Source organism: Pelodiscus sinensis, chromosome 4 (genome assembly GCF_049634645.1).
Source record: "Pelodiscus sinensis isolate JC-2024 chromosome 4, ASM4963464v1, whole genome shotgun sequence".
NCBI lineage: Eukaryota > Metazoa > Chordata > Testudines > Trionychidae > Pelodiscus > Pelodiscus sinensis.
Genome location: NC_134714.1, coordinates 76,503,507 through 76,520,664, shown reverse-complemented (window position 1 = coordinate 76,520,664; position 17,158 = coordinate 76,503,507). Strand labels below are relative to the sequence as shown.

The following is a 17,158-nucleotide window of genomic DNA, read 5'->3' as shown; positions in this document are numbered from 1 at the left end:
TGTTCAAAAATGGAATCTGTCTTTATTGAACAAAACTGGGGGAGACTGGGAAAAGGAGGTGGGAGAGGGGAAGAGAGAGGCTGGGAGAGGGGAGGGCAACTACAATGATCAGGGGTTGGGAACAGGTCCCATATGAAGAGAGGCTAAAGAGACTGGGACTTTTCAGCTTAGAAAAGAGGAGACGGAAGGGGGACAGGATAGAGGTTTCTAAAAGCAGGAGTTGGGTGGAGAGGGTGCATACAGAAAAGTTCTTCATTAGTTCCCATAAAGAAGGACTAGAGGACACCAAAGGAAAGGAATGGGTAGCAGGCTTCAAACTAGTAACAGAAAGTTGTTCTTCACAAAGCAAAGAGTCAACCTGTGGAACTCCTTGCTGCAGGAGGCTGTGAAGGCTAGAACTGGAACAGAGTTTACAGGGAAGTGAGATCAAGTCATGGAGGTTGGGTCCATGGAGTGGTATTAGCCAGGGGGTAGGAATGGTGTCCCTGCCCAAGGTTTGTGGAAGGCTGGAGAGGGATGGCATGAGACAAATGACTTGGTCACTGTCTTCGGTCCATCCCCTCCAGGGTCTCTAGGGTTGGCCGCTGTCGGCAGACAGGCTACTGGGCTAGATGGACCTTTGGTCTGACCCAGGACAGCCATTGTAAGCTCAGGGCTCAGGGTCGGGGGTCTCAGTGGACCACCTTGATTTTCATGCACACCTGCTCCTGGATGGCCAGGCTGGCAGCTCTCCTGCCCTAGCCGGCCACTTTCCTGTGCCTAGTGCGGAGATCGTGGACGAGGTCCACGATGTCCGCACTAGCCCAGGCGGGTGCCCGCCTCTTGCAGTCCCGGGCAAGCTCCTGGGAGCCGCCAGCCTGGTCCCGGGAAGAGGGGGAGGGCTGGGGGGGGCATCGGGTGGCTGGCTCGAGCCGTGCCAGGTGCAGGGTCTGCTGGCTGGGTGCTGGCAGGCTTGCACCTGGCACGGGCACCGTAGCCAGCCAGTGCCCCTTTAACGAGTCCGGGGCCAGGAGGGGGGCAGGCGAGTTTCCCTGATGTTGGCCAGAGTGGCCACCAGGGAAACCTGGGGAGGGCTAGCCTCCCACTAGTTCGAATTAAGGGGCTACACACCCCTTAATTCGAACTAGCTAGTTCGAACTAGGCTTAATCCTCGTGGAATGAGGATTACCTAGTTCGAACTAAAATGCAGGACAATAAAATGCCAGACCCACTTCCCACGAAAGCTCATTATCTAATAAACCATCTTGTTAGTCTTTAAAGTGCTACATTGTCCTGCATTTTGCTTCAGCTACCCCAGACTAACACTGCTACATTTCTATTACTATTCTAGTTCGAACTAAGCGCTCCATTAGTTCGAATTAAATTCGAACTAACGGAGCGCTAGTGTAGAGCCTATGAAAGTTAGTTCGAACTAACGTCCGTTAGTTTGAACTAACCTTGTAGTGTAGACATACCCTTTGTGTGTAACTGGAGCCCCCTGGCTCTTGCCAAGCTTAGTTAAAAGACAGATTTTAAGTGAGTACAAATAATGAGGCATAAAAGACAGGAGCATCTATTTAATAAACTTCTTAGCTTTAAAGCAAACTTTTTGCTTCTAGCAAAGTTACTGACTGAACTCTTTGAGGGGACCAATGTCCAACAGCAGTTTCCTTTTGTCTTCTTGGGTGCAGAGAACGATGTGGGAAGGAGAGGGAGAGGCAACAGGATGCCTTTGAGTGTTTGTCCCTTCTTTTTACAGTTTCAGTCTCCCTAATGAAAAAACATTTCCAGCTAAGACCCAGGAGACAAAGACTGGTTTTTTCACCTGTTTGAATTTCCTTTTTTCTCTCTCTCTTCCTGCCTGATGACTCTGTTTACTGTTTAAATGCAAACTAAGGCTAAGCACACATTCCATCCTTTGCTTAGGACAGATCAGACTTCTGCTTGGGCAGAATAGTGGGGATTAGAACAGGTGTTAACACCACCATATAGGGAAATGTTGTAACTTCACATACAACGTTACTGCACATATTTTACCATGACACTACAGACCAGCAAAATATGAGTTTTCAAATCATATCTTACAAGGCATATCTTGTACAAAGATTATTACAATACTGCCTAGAGGTGAATACAGAGGTGTCGTCTGTAACACTTTTCACTTCTGTATGTCACAATGCCACCAAAATATAAAGCAGTTCACTACTTTTAATGCAAAGAAATCAGAGGGAGGTTTTATGGGCAGACAAAGCAAGAAATAAATTGAGGCCACGGCTACACCACAGGCACAGTTACAACACCATGACTAATGCCACTTCTTCCTACAGTGGGTTGTTTCATCACTATAGGAATCCCACCTCCGCAATTGACAGTAGCTAAATCAGCAGAAGGATGCAGAGATTAGATCGCTGCTCACAGGTGTGAATTTTTCACATCCCGGAGTGCTGAAGCTATGTTGACCTATCATTTTAAAGTGTGAACCAGGCCTGAATGTGAGTAAAGAAGACAGTGTTTGCTAGGAAGTGTTGTAGCTATTCACAAAGAGGGTGTTATTGTAAGAAACTAGCCCACAATATTTCCATGTTACAGAGGAAACAGACAACACTTCTGACCGCATAAAGTATAATTCAGAGTAAAGAGCCAATGCAGGGCCCATTGTCTCATGTAAATTTTAATGGCAAAAAGTAGCCACAGTTCAGAGCCTTTGCAGGCAAATCAGCAAGGTCCACAAAGGAACTTTGGTAGGATAACCAGAAGTCCTATTTTTAAAGGGATAGTCCCATATTTAAGCCCTCCTGCAGGTGTTCTGACTTCTTAAAAATGGGCAACTGGCCCATATTTTCTGTATCCCTCCCCACATCAGTTCTGGTGGGGCTGGCTGCTGACTGGATCCCTGCTCACCATCCAGAGGCCAACAATAGGGGCGGGTGTGCAATGAGGCTGGTAGCTGTGCAATGCTGCAGAATGTAGGGCTGGCCACTCCCCCCGCTGATCTGTTAGCACAGCCCCTGCTGTGTGCCCACACTCAGCCAACAGAGCCTCATCCCTTGTCCCATTTCCAGCACCCTTGTCAACCTTCCCTCATCCTCTGCCTTCAATGGAGGGCAGAGAGAGTGGGGCTCCTCCATCCCCTAGGCAGCCTCCCCTGCAGAGCCACCTCTCTGGCTTAAGTTCACTAAAGCCCCTACAGTCATATCTCCCAGGCCCTGGTGCACAATGCATCCTTAGGGCTTGACCCCTTCCTGTCCATACTGTAGCCAAGGGACAGGTGGCAGTTGGGTTACATCAATAACTAGCACCAGCCTGGAAGCAAGAAGCAAGAAGGGACAAGTTGCTTCCAGCTACAGGTCCTAGGGAGAGGGGAGCAGGGAAGAGCCCTGCTAAGACATGGGCTAGGTCATCCCTTCCCCTTTTCTGTCCCTGCTGTGGCTGGAAACAGCTCCCTTCCCTTTTCGCCCGCACCGTGCCAAAAGGCTGTGGCAGGCACATTTTGGTGTGAACCTTGGCAGAAATGTATGGGTGGGGGAGAATGTGACTCTGTGTACCTCTGCCCCAATGTGTTGTCTCAGGAAGATATGACTCCAGAGAAGCGGGTCCATCCTGCAGGCCTAGCCAGGAATGGAGAGCGGAAAGCGCTAGGTAGGAAAGACCAAGGAGTCTTCCCCCCCCACGTGAGAGAGGAGTATGCATGTGTCACCTCTCGCTGGGCAAACACTAAAGCTTTAGAGACAAGAAGGTAAATAAAAAGAAACCAACAGCAGCTTCGTTTTAAGAAATGGACGTTTTGATTAAATTAAATAGGAGAATACAATCAGTACAGAAGCCATATTACTGATTTTGATACCAAAGTCAATATATTTTATGGCATCTCTGTGCTTTCAGCACACCACAATTTTGTACAGCACGTAGATGTTGTTAGGGGAAACACCACAATTTTGTACGGCATGTAGATGTTGTTAGGGGAAACTGGCAAGGAACGAGTGGATCTGTGCACCTTAGAACACGTCAGTTTGCGGTAAGTGCAGTTTCTGGGTATTCAGGCTAAAGCGGTCAGCAGCTAAATACTTGAAATCTCCATTTCCTCCCTCTGGATTGGAGACTTAACAACCCATACGATGTGAGGAGGAGCAGTTCAACCCTGCCAAAGCTTTCACTTCAGGCTGCCTGCAGACTCAAGCACATTATGTATCAGTATGTCAATATGCAATAGTTTACATTTTTAAAGGCTTTTGTGTGCATGAGGGCTAGTAAGATTATAACTTAAAATGTGGATTCTGGAAATTCAGCGTGGGGTAGATCCTGCAGTAAATCAGCAATGGCAGAATATACTGGGCACTGGTTATTTGGTCTTTAAAAGCTCAGAGGTCACTTTCAGTAATATGGCTGAGATCTCTTCTAAGGTTACTCAGGCAGTAGATTAGTAACACAAACCTCATTCACAATCACACATTTGAATTTCCACTGAGATCTTTATATGAATGAGTGCATTAGTCTGTTGTACTGTGGTTTTATTTTAACTACAAGACACATTTGATTACATTGAGACAGTGGGATTTTGAAGATAAAATCTCCTTAAGACTTTATTGGGACTATCTAAGAAAGATAAAGATACCTAGTTTTTGAAGATTCCATGCAGTGTAAAACCTGGTAATTTCCATGGCTGTTGGTGAAAATTAAAGTTCTTAACTGTCAGTGGCTGAAACAATTTTTTTAAAAATTATGTGAGTGCCAGCACTCAAACTATGGAAAATGTGATTTGAAATTTATCTTAGCACTTAGCAATAGTGTAGCATACCCTGTAGTGTAACAGGACAAAAAATGTTGCAGGCACTATATAATTTTCAAGCTTTGGAAGATTCAGGTAATTGGAAGATTCACTAGAGCATTTAAAATTGCCCACATCATCTTGATGGGAAAACAGATCTATAGTTGAGGCAGAAAAGGGAAGGTTGTACCTTTTAACCTCGTAAAGGTTAAGGCCAAAAAGACCATCATGATCATAGTCTGACCTCTCAGGACACAAAATCTCACTCATCCACTTCTGTAACAAGCCCCTAACTTCTGGCTGAGCTACTGAGTCCTCAAATCTTGATTAAAAGGTTTCCAGTTACAGAGAATCCACTATTTACTCTAGTTTCAATCAGTAAGTGACTTAGGCAGACGAAGGTGGACAACATAAAGAACTTCAGAGACTTGATTAAGAAAACATTTCTTCTCTGATAGAGAAATATCAATGAGTAGGCTTGGTATCTTTACGGTACAGCCATTCCACTGCCTTACTGCTTCTTGGACAGAAATCCATGGAAAGGGATTTCAGCTGTTTATAGTCAATCATGTGCACTATAAGTTTAATTTCACAAACATATCAGGGGAAGATAAAGTGTTTCCCTCTTTAGTCTACCTCTCAGAATGCCTGCCCTCATATGGAATGCCTGCACTGGGGCTTCCCCCCATCAGGGTGATGCAGACTGGGACAAGACACATTTTTAACACTTGACTACACTCAGGTGAAACTCTGGCTCTGTTGACTTCAGTGGCAAAACATTCATCATGTTTGAACTGGTGCTGCTGCATAAATGCAGTTACACGAGTGCAAATTCCCCGCCCCCAAAATAGTGTAAAATTAACTCAAATAGCCCTTGCACTGCCAGCTCAGTGTACAAATACACTTTTTTTGTATTTGTACAATATTGAGCATATATGGATCCCAATCCTGATTGTGGTCTTTGAGGCTAATCATACAATTATATCATTATTAATCCCCATATTACCCACAAAAAAAAGCCCAGGTTCTACTTAATACTATGACTTGGCTCTGAATTGGAGTCCCAGCCAATGACAATGAGAAGGGATTTTAGATATGGCCTCTTATCTCTTTGGCTTTACTGTTAAGAGACCAAGCAAACATCACCTATGGCCAATGCTTCTAGCCATCAAGGACTTTTCTAATTGGCTTCCATAATGCAAGCACATCTCATTCAGAGACAAAAAAAACAAAAGTTTGAAGTAGGAATAAGAGATCCTCCGGAAAAGGGCTTTATTCCAGAGGATCGCGCCAGTCTAGATGCTTTTTTCCGGCTTTTCCCCAAGCCGGAAAAAAAGCGGCAGCCATGTTTATTTAAATCCCGCGGGGGATATTTAAATCCCCCGCGGATTTCCCTATTCTGACTTACCTGCTTTGCATGCCTCTTCCAGAGAAGGGGCCAGTCTAGACGTAGCCTTTCAGTATAGTTCAGAACACAGAATACAGAACACCCAGAGTCAATCAGTGCTTACACACTAGCATTTTATATGGTTCCTTCCAGCATGTTATTGCTTCACACTTTTCTTTTTTTAGTCTCATGCCCCATAGGGTATGTCTACACCACAATCAAAAATCTGCAGCACTGAGGGCAGGTCCACACTTATGATGAGATTGGCACTACAGCAATCAATCTCCCAGGGGTCGTTTAGTGGGTCTAAGACCATCTAAATCAACTGCTGATTGCGCTTTCATTGCCTCCAGTACTAAAGCAGAATGAGAAGCAGTAGGGAAGTCAACAACAGAGTTTCCCCTTGCCCCCCCAGGGAAGACCCCGCAGAAACTCGATCTAAGGTACATTGGCTCCAACTTCGCTATTCACATAGTTTGAGTAGCATTCTTTAAGTCGACATTGCCCCCTAACGTAGACTTGCCCTGAGTCTCAGAGCCCGGGATAGCTAACAAGCTCAGGGGGGATCAGGCTGTGGGCCTATAAAATTGCAGTGTAGAGATTAAGGTGGGTTTCAGCTGTGAGACAGAGGGTCTCGCAGCTGAAACCAAAATGCCAGCCAGCAAATTTAAAACCCACCAAGCCTCAGTGAGTTCACCAGGGCCAGCCATAGCCACGACACAGGTCTTTTATTGCAGTACAGACATACCCTCAGTGTACATTTTCTCTTGTGCAAAAGTTTTTATATCAGACCCAGCACTTTATTTTCTGACCACCTGCGTAGGTACTTCTGAAGTCCGTCACAAATCTAAACAAATATAGTGGTTTGCAATTTAAAGAAATAATAATCCAAAACCACTTACACTAATAGTAGATTTCCACTCAGACCAAACTCTCTGCAATATGGATTCATTGCATTACTGTCTCACTGCTGCTCTGTTGGCTCACATTCTAGGAAACATCCTACCATGAAGTGAAGCAAACATTTTCTCCTTCCAGTAAATGAATTGTGAAGATAGTGTCTGAAGAAGTGAAACATAGCTGCCTGCAGCACGGGAGTTTATTTCTTAGTCAACAGCACAGCACGTTGTTGTTACGGATAGGAAACAAGACCAGTCAATTATGTTTTTTACTACTAACACAGTACATAGGCACCTTTAGCCACCTCAGGAAGTGGTGCAATTTTTTTCTCTCCTTTACTGGTAGAGAATAAAACCAATACCGAAATCCCTGCTGTTCTCAGCAGTCCTGCTCTTTTTTAAATAGCGCTGCTGAATGATTGCAATACTGAAACCATTAGCATGCCCCTACACTCATCTAAAATACACTTCCATGTGGTTACATGTCTGAACCACAAGTGGTGACGTTATTAGTTTGAGGCAGTTACATTTATGCACATTTGTGACTAATTACCTCTGTCTTCCACAGTTTTTTATTTTTGCTTTTCCACAAACTGGAATTACATCTCTGGGATCCCAAGCTTGTGATCAAACTGAATTGCTGTTCATAGGGCAGGATCTTCCCCCCATGCTGGAGAGAGAAAATTTCATCCACTATTTCTAAATATTTAGATTTTTTTGTAAAGTTATTCAATGAGAAACTAAGCATCTGTGTGGGAAGCAGGAATTACCAGTCTATGCTTTGCACTTATCTCAAAGGATTCTCAGAACATTTTATAAAAAGTGGGCACCAACAGTGTTCCCTGTAATCTGTGTGCTTGGGTGGCTACCCAAAAGAGATTCAAATGCCTCCCAGCTGATTAGCTGAGCACCCACAGCCAGCACCATGTGGGTCGTGCACATAAAATTTATTCCACACATGGGTGGAAAAACTGGAGGGAACATTGGGATCAATCCTAATTTACAGAGAGGAAGTGATTTACTCAAGGGCCCAAATTATGTTAGGTGACAGATCCATGTCTAGATCACCTTTTTTTCCCCTGGGCCAAGCTCTACTCCTATCCCAGAGTCCTGTGCACTAGCCACTAGAGAACCCTGTCAATCCAAGGCAAAAAGAAACATCAGTGCACCCAGTTCAATGAGCTTAGGAGAGACATTCCTTCCCGATCCTAGCAAGCAAGCAAACGACACACTCAGATCATCTTTATTTTACCATATACTAGGAGGCTGTGCCCCCTGCTTGTTGTGTTCACCAGCTTCTGTCTCTGGGGATAGGCTGGTCCGGCTCTCCCCAGAGCCACTGGGGAGGGGAGGGACAGGGCCACACCAGCCCTGGCCTCTTCCCCTCCCGGCCACTGGGGAAGGGAGTCCGGGCCTCTCGGCCCCTCCACACCTTCTCCCACAGCCAGCCCCGGCCTCTTGGCCCTCCATCGCTACAGCCAGCCTGGGGCCTCTTGGCCCCTCTCAGGCCAGCAGAGAAGGGCTGGACTGTGCAGGCCGCATTCTGAGCTAATGGGGTTAGCAGCAGGGCAGATCTCACTCTGTCGTCCCACAGGAACCTTTTTTTTTTAATATATAGAGAAATTACAACAAATATTTATTGAACATCAGATTCTACAGACCCTTCATTAAAAAAAAAACCACACAAACACTATTTGATTCCATGAACTTGTGTGGCAGAGAACACTTGAAAGCAGGCTACTTACTTGTAAGAAGCTATTCTATTTATTTCTCTACAGATTAAAAAATTTTCAAGAGCAAAATAAAACAGAGACAACTGAACAATGTTTAATTATCTATGAAGGGAGACATTTTACCTGGAAATAATCGGTGATAAAGGATCCAAGTTCACTCTTTAGCAAACGTCTGAAAAGAGATGAAACATGAGTTATAAACTGGTTGCTGGTCATTTATCTCCAGCAGGGATGTCATTCACTATGGGAAAAGAGGTAGTTGCCTCCTCAACATGGATTCACCCCTCTCACTCCATATTTTACACAGGTCTATGCAAAGCATTATGTCTTCCACTTTTTGTTGTCCTCCCCCTTCCTTCTTGAGTCTTGCAAGGTATAATATAATCATCTATAATGTCCTATTTCTCACACAACTTTGCCTTCCACAGAATTTTTCTGAAATAATTCCTCTGCTCAGTTATGTACAGACTATGGAGGAATGACTCCTCATCCCTAAAGTCCTGTATACAAATGCCATTTTCATTATATTCAACGTTTTATCTGTTTTGTTTTCAACCACTTGACAAAAGTTTTACACAAAAATAAGTTTCATTTCAAATTGAGGGTATTTCCCCCACCCACGGTCTTCATTTGGAAAATGGATGGGAGGTAAAATCATAGAATCATAGAATACTAGGACTGGAAGGGACCTTGAGAGGTCATTGAGTCCAGTCCGCTGCCCTTATGGCAGGACCAAATACTATCTAGACCATCCCTGATAGACATTATCTGACCTACTCTTAAATATCTCACAGATGGAGATTCCACAACCTCCCTGGGCAATTTATTCCAGTGTTTGACTACCCTGACAGTTAGGAACTTTTTCCTAATGTCCAACCTAAACCTCCCTTGCTGCAGTTTAAGCCCATTGCTTCTTGTTCTATCCTCAGAGGCCAAGATGAACAAGTTTTCTCCCTCCTCCTTATGATACCCTTTTAGATACCTGAAAATTGCTATCATGTCCCCCCTCAATGTTCTCTTTTCTAAACTAAACAAACCCAATTCTTTCAGCCTTTCTTCATAGGTCATGTGCTCTAGACCTTTAATCATTCTTGTTGCTCTTCTCTGGACCCTCTCCAATTTCTCCACATCTTTCTTGAAATGCGGTGCCCAGAACTGGACACAATACTCCAACTGAGGCCTAACCAGCTCAGAGTAAGCAGAAGAATGAGATAAAGTTGTTACACTCCCTTTAAACAAACAAACAAACAAACAAAAATATTTTCATTTGGGGAAAAAGTGGGAGAAAATATATTAAATTGAAAGAATGTAATTTTGGTTTTAAAATGCTAAATTTAGTTGGAAACAACATTTTTGTGAAAAAAAAATTACTTTTGACTAAATAGATTTTCAAACCAAATATATGAAAAGAGGTGGCTGCATGCCCAGAAGACTAGTACTATAATGTCTATTTAACAGATGGGAATACTGAATCACTGAGATGTGACTGTGTACAAGGTAAGAACATAAGAATGGCCATACTGGGTCAGACCAATGGTCCATCTAGCCTAGTATCCTGTCTTCTGAGAGTGATCGGTGTCAGGTGCTTCAGTGGGGAAGAAAAGAACACAATTATCACCCTATGTCATCCAGTCCCAGGGTCTGGCAATCAGAACTTATATACAGCCAAGTCATGGGGTTGTGTCCCTGATCATCTTGGCTAATAGTCATTCATGAACCCATCCTCCATAAGTTTATCCTCTTTTGAACTCGGTTATACTTTTGGCCTTTCCAGCATCCCCTACTAATGAGCTCCACAGGCTGACTGTGCACTATGTGAAGAAGTACTTCCTTCTGTTACTTTTTAATCTGCTGCCTATTAATTCCTTTGGCTGACCCCTGGTCTGTGTGTGTGTTATGGAAAGAGTAAATAATACTTCCTTATTCACTTTCTCCACACCATTCATGAGAGGTCATATAGAAAGTCTCTAGTGGAACTAATATTACTCGTTAGGGAGATGTTTGACTCCAAGGTTCAGATTCAAAGCTCTACACCACATTACCATTAGATTTGCTGTCTTCAGAAAAAGTTATTGATGACAAAAAAGTTATAGATATTGATGACAGAATATTTCTTACGTAAAATTATCTTTTGGTGCTTCAATCCTCTGAGGAGATGTAAAGGTCTTTACATGGGAACGTATGTATTACATGTACATATTTCCCCATAGATCTCTGTGTATTAGTACACACAGAAGCATTTTGGACAATAACAAAGGCCTGTATAGTTTTTAGCGTATGTACCTATCTCCCGCTAATACAAAGGGGGATGTGTTACTTGAGCTCAATGATGAGGAGGAAACACCTCCATAATGCTGAACCAAGAGTGATTGGAACAGGACTGTATTTTTTTAGACAGTTTAATTTGGCAAATTCAAGCATTTTACAGGAGTGACTGCAGTGCAAAACACTAAAATTCAACATCCTTTTATCAGCAAAAACTTTCTTTAGAGGATGGGCAGACTGGAATAGGAGTAGGGATGTTAAATTGCAGGCATTTTGCACCAACTCTTCGACTAGTCGATAGGGCATCTCCGCCTTTGAAGTACAGAAACAGCCCTAGGGCTGTTGCTACACTTTAAAGGTGAAAGTGCCACGTGGAGTCCGGGATCATCTACTCCCTAGCTGATCCTAGGCTCCACGCAACGCTGCTGCTTTGAAATGCCGGGAGCAGCCTGACTCTGGACTCCCGCAGTATTTCAAAGCGGCAGTGCCACACAGAACCCGGAGTCAGCGGGAAGTCTCCAGCTGATCCCGGGCTCCATGCGGTGCTGCTGCTTTGAAACGCCACCGTGGGAGCCCGGAGTCAGGCTCCTCATGGCATTTCAAATAGGCAGTGCCTCATGGAACCCAACGTGGCACTGCCGCTTTGAAATGCAGGGAGGAGCCTGATGTTGGGCTCCTGCAGCGGCGTTTCAAAGCAGCAGCACCATGTGGAGCCCTGGGTCTGGCCCCCTGGCTCTATGTGGTGCTGCTACTTTGAAGTACCTCTCCCTCCCCTGCTGCCTCTTTCTGATACAAGCAGTAAAGGGTGGGGGAGCAACTAGTCAACAAGCTTGCCAACTATCCGATAAGCATTTGCTTATCCGATAGTCAACTAGTCCTTCACATCCCTAAATAGGAGAGATTTAGACTCACTGTTAAGTCCTTTCTTAGGAGGGGATGGCAACTACAAGAAGATTAGTGTTTTTGGGCCTGATTTTCAGAAGTGCTCCCACAGAGTACTGAGCCAGTGGACTCTGAATGAATCCAAGGACTCTAGTTCTGAGAGTAACACACTAGTGCCATTGCCTTTTCTTGGAAGTAAAGTCTCTAGGCAGTAGTTCCTGAAGTGGGATACATGCACCACTGGTGGTACGTGAGGCTGATGTTCTACCCATTCACTTCACAACATATTAAGAAGGTGATACATGAACCTGTACATTTTGGCACATGCTGCACTGAGGGAATCTCAACTGTCTCACACTAACAGCTGGGCTACACTTATATAGACCTAGCTACATACCTCAGCAGTGTGAAAAATTCACACCTGAGCATAACAGTTAAGCTCACCAAACCCCCAGACTAGATGAGGCTAAGAATTTTTCTGTTGAGCTAACTGTCACCTCTCAGAGAAGTGGGTTACTTTCAGCAATGGAAAATCCCCTTCCACATGGCACTAGAATGGTGTACCTGCTGTGCCATAGCTCCATGGCTACAAGACCTGTGGTGTAGACATGGCCTAACTATGGCCAACTCCTTTCCAGCTTCTTAAAATCCCACCTCTCTGCAGTATTCTGACACCTATAGCATGGAGGCTATACCGGCTTCTCTATGCCTGCAGCAAACATGTAGCGTACACCCACTGAAGGCTTTTTCCATTGGCACAGGAACACCCCCCACTCTTGGACAAACATAGTTGTATCATGGGAAGCATCAACATTGCTCTGCCTGCGCTGGGGCTAAGATTGGAATAACTATGTAGGACAGAGGTCTGGTTTTCACAACCCCACTGACCAATGTATCTATGTCAACCTGAGTGCAGAACGAGCTTTCTTTGCCTCTTCAGTACAGGAAAATAAAACAGGAGCTAATGAAGCAATCTCAAGTGATAGGGAGGCGGGAAGCATTGTGGCAAAGATCCAGAGTGGATTGTTACCACTCTCGACCCCTAGTTCCATCTTTGCTACTCCACTTAGCACCTTCTCATTTACATGATCTTGTGGAGGAATAAGATCCTTGGGAAATCAATGGGATGCTGCTGGTGCTTTTTGTTTTTTCTTTTAAAAAGCATCTTGAAGATGTAACCAACATGGCGAGCCCTTAGAATATTAAATAAAGGTAAGTGTGTTATTATTCTCTTCACTCAGCCCACAGTCAACCTCTGGAACTCCTTGCCAGAGGATGTGGTGAAGGCTAGGACTTTAACAGGGTTCAAAAAAAAACTAGATAGATTCATGGAGGTTAGGTCCATCAATGGCTATTAGCCAGGATGGGTAGGAATGGTGTCCCTAACTTCTGTTTCTCTGGAGGTGTGTGACAGGATCACGTGAGGATTACCTGTTGTGTTCCCTCCCTCTGGGGCAGTTGGCATTGGCCACTGTCGGCAGACAGAATACTGGGCTGGATGGACCATTGGTCTGACCTGGTATGGCCATTCTTATTTCATGATTGTGCTCCCAGCTCTAGAAATGTCTCTCTAGCTGTAGGAACAAACTTTGCTTGTAAAGGTGGTGGGAACATTTCTAAATTGCACCCAAAAAATCCTGTTCTTTAACAAACCCTTTACAGTCTCTATTAATTGCAGCAAGATAAATCAATTGCACCACTGACTACACTATTTTGAAATCATTAACTTATTTATTTCTGAACTATATTTCTTCATGTACATCAAATACAACTCCCCTACGCAACACTAACTCGGGGGACTTCTGACTCCAACGATAGCACATAAAGAGATAATTAAGAGCATGAAAGGTGCTGTTCTGTTACTCAGAAGATCCTAAACATGGCTGAATGGAATTGTATGAAATGTTGACCTTTGAGTTGAGACAAAGTGGGGAGAGTTTTGAGATCTTTAGGCTTTGTTTTGCAAATAGGGAAAGGGTTAGGCTAATGAATAAGGGTTTCAGCTGACACGGCTGTGTGAACTTCAGTGTACAACAAAACTTCAATATTGCCACATGGTTAATTTTTATATAAAAGGTGTCAACTTCCCCTTCTGTGACAACATTCAAGTCGAGTAAATTTGTAGGTAACGAGATAGGTGGTGGAAGGAAGAACACCATATAATTAAGCAATATCTGTGGGTGTCTGCCTTAGGAAAGTAAATTTAGTGTCATTTGATAAAAAGGTAACAAAAAATTGGTCTTTGTGACCCTGTGACAGAGATTCATTTACCTACAGTCCTATCTACGGTAGAAAATTTACCTGCTGCTGCAAACAGTTTTCAAGCTGCAGATCTCTCCAAACCAGTACTGAAGTCATTTAAAGTTCTCACTTAGACCAGATAGAAGAATTTTTAGCACATCGCCAGTATGGCATAACTACACTGGGGAAGTTCACCTAACAAATTGAACCTACTTTCAAATCAGTTTTAGCAAAACAGATTTTTTAAAACAGTTGAAAGTTGTGGGGTAGTAGGCCAGAATTCAGGCAACCACAGCCTCTTTCACCGAGCTGATTTAAGCAGGTTTTGAAATAAGAATTTCTCAATGTAAGAAAGGCCAGAAAGTAAAAGGCTGAATGGACTCTACCACAGAATCAAAACAGAACCAAGAATCAGTTTATTTCTGAGCAATATTGATAATAGTTTTGTCTTGTCTACTTAAGAAAGTAAACAATTTTCAGATTTGTGGCTGAAGTCCCTTTTCAGCCACGATTCAAGTAGCCAAATGTAGACCGGGTTCTTAAATCTCCTTTGACGAGGAGTTCTTAGACCAGTGGTCACCAACCAGTAGAGTGGAATCTACTGGTAGATATTGGAGCCTCTGACACGTGATCCTGACCGGTTTGGCCGGGAAGCTATCAAGCACTGGAACTTCAGTTGCCCCTCCACCCACCGTCATGCAGCTCCTGCCCTCTGCCTTAGAGCTGCCCCCCGGGAGCCTCCTGCTTGTTGTGCAGGGTGTGGGAGGGAGAAGGGGGTGGACGCTGATGGCAGGGTCTTCTTTTACTGCTTGCAAAGTGGTTTATTTTTGGTTTATGACTAGTCTGTGCATTTCATAATTTTCATTTCTCTCTCATGCTTAAATGTCATTTTTTGGGTAGTGAGTTCTAAAATGCCTAACCTGTTGTGGCTGGAGTAATTATCCCTGTGGTAATTGATGCTGCTAGACATGGCTGGCATGTTCCTGCAGCCCGCTGAGAAGCAGAGCAGGAAGTCTCCACAGGCTGTCCTGGCCTGCAGACACCACTCCTGCAGCTCCCATTGATCAATAACAGGGAAGTGTGGCCAGTAGAAGCTGTGGGCTCAGTGCCTGTAGATGAGGGGCAGCATAGGGTGCCATGGAGCCATTGCTGTACATGCCAGCTGCTTTCAGGAGTGGTGCAGGGCCAGGGCAGGAGTAAGCCTGCCTTAACCCCACTGCTCCACCACCCGGACCCATCTCAGTTAAATGGTGCCCAGCCAGAGCCTGCTTCCTGAACCCCTGTCCCAGCCCTGAGCCACCTCCTGCACCCAGACTCCTGCCCCAGATGTGAATCTCCCTGCACCCAAACTCCTTCACAGAGCCTGCACCCTGAAACCCCTCCTGGACCCCAATCTCCCTCCCTGGGCTAAGCCCGAAGCCCCTCCCACACTCCAAGCCCCTTGGCCCAAAACCAGAGCCTGCACCCCAACCCCATATCCCAGCCAGGTGAAAGTGAGGATGGGGGAAGAAAGGGGAATGGAGTGAGCAAGGTGAGGCCTTGGGGAAGGGTTAGAGCAGGGACAGAGCCTCAGAGAAGGGGCAGGAAGGAAATGGGGTAAGAGTATTTAGGTTTGAGGTAGATCTTACATTGCATTTAAACTGAAAAAGTGATCTTGTGGTTAAAAAGGTTGGAGACCACTGTCTTAGATGAATCAGTCCTGCCACGTCTAAGCATTTAAACACTCATGAGATGTGCCTAAAAAATCTTGAGCTTTTTTAAAAACAATGAATGTTAGGCAAATAAAAAGAACCGTCTAGTTTTGAACCATTAGGGTTCACATATTCAAGCTTATCTCCATCATCATAAGGGTTTGTAGCTTATTTATTTCATGAAAGCAGAGAGTCTTCCATAAATATGACTCCAGGAATTGGGGCTTTAGTGAAAAAATACACCATATATCACATGGCTAACAACAAACTTGTAAAAGTTAACAATGCTGCTCTATATCCAATAAAGGAGATAAACTCCCAAAGAAAGGAGAAAATCCCCTCTACCCAAATCAATGCATAACCTGTTCTGAGCAAAGCTACATGCATTCATCCAAACAGCAGATTTCAAACCTTACATACACATCTCCCATCCCAACCTCAGTGGCAAAAGAGCAGGAATGTGAGCACAGCCTTTCCCCTTACTTCAAGAAACTCCATCCCACCTCACCATCTGGTTGACACCAAAAGGGCTCTCTGCACACAACTTGGCAACATACCTGATGTTTTCATTGAGGGTGTAAAGTTCATTGTTTTGCAAGCCTCCCCCTTTGAACACATTTATCACTGCTGTTTGAACACTGCCAAAGAGAAATAAGACAGTACACAATCCATAAACAACATACTTTAGGATGATATAACACACTAAGCAATGTGAGTTAGCTGCCAACAGCTATGGGGACCATAATGGGATGGAGAGGTTAATGGTACTTCTTTCTACACTTCCACTTTTTCTACCCTGGAAATTGCTGCTCTTTTTTGTCTACGCTCTTCAAGGGAGGGAGAAATGTGTCTACAGTGAGCAAGGGGAAAAAGCATTACACAGAACACACAAAGTTCTGGGCTGTGGCACGTCTACATATTCTATATCTTAAAATCACAGTGGTATCACTGCTTCTAGATTCCAGGAGCATCTAATCCAGAGCACCCTAGCATTGTTCCTGGGACCAGAGCGTTTTGAGACAGATGACTAGCTAAACCAGTACATCTGAAATATGTGTGGGTTCTTGTCCATTCTGGAGCGAATTCTACAGAATAGCACCATTTCATTCAGACCAACCTAGAGTCCTGGATCAATGCATTACAGTCAATACTTGTAAAATGCCCGAAAAAGCTGCTGTGTCTCCAAAAAGGTGCTGCCAAGTTTTCTAACCAACAACTTTTTCACTAGTGCAGAAAGTCTAAAAAGGAGATCTTGGTACTGTCCAGGATATGACAACATGGACTTTCTATTTATTGAGGGCAAGACTTGATTATTA

The 17,158-nt window shown here is 44.3% G+C and overlaps 1 protein-coding gene across 5 annotated transcripts in view; it reads right to left on the bottom strand.

Moving 5' to 3' along the window:
• Window positions 1-17,158, bottom strand: part of PRR5L (proline rich 5 like) — a 67,356-nt gene that overhangs the window by 35,137 nt on the left and 15,061 nt on the right. For all 5 annotated transcript variants that reach the window (XM_014574248.3, XM_014574245.3, XM_075927493.1 and 2 more), the window contains exons 3-4: window positions 16,400-16,480; window positions 8,887-8,935 (exon numbers count right to left, since the gene is read on the bottom strand). In XM_014574248.3, the coding sequence (XP_014429734.1) occupies window positions 8,887-8,935; window positions 16,400-16,480 (130 nt within the window). The remainder of the gene's footprint in view (window positions 1-8,886; window positions 8,936-16,399; window positions 16,481-17,158) is intronic.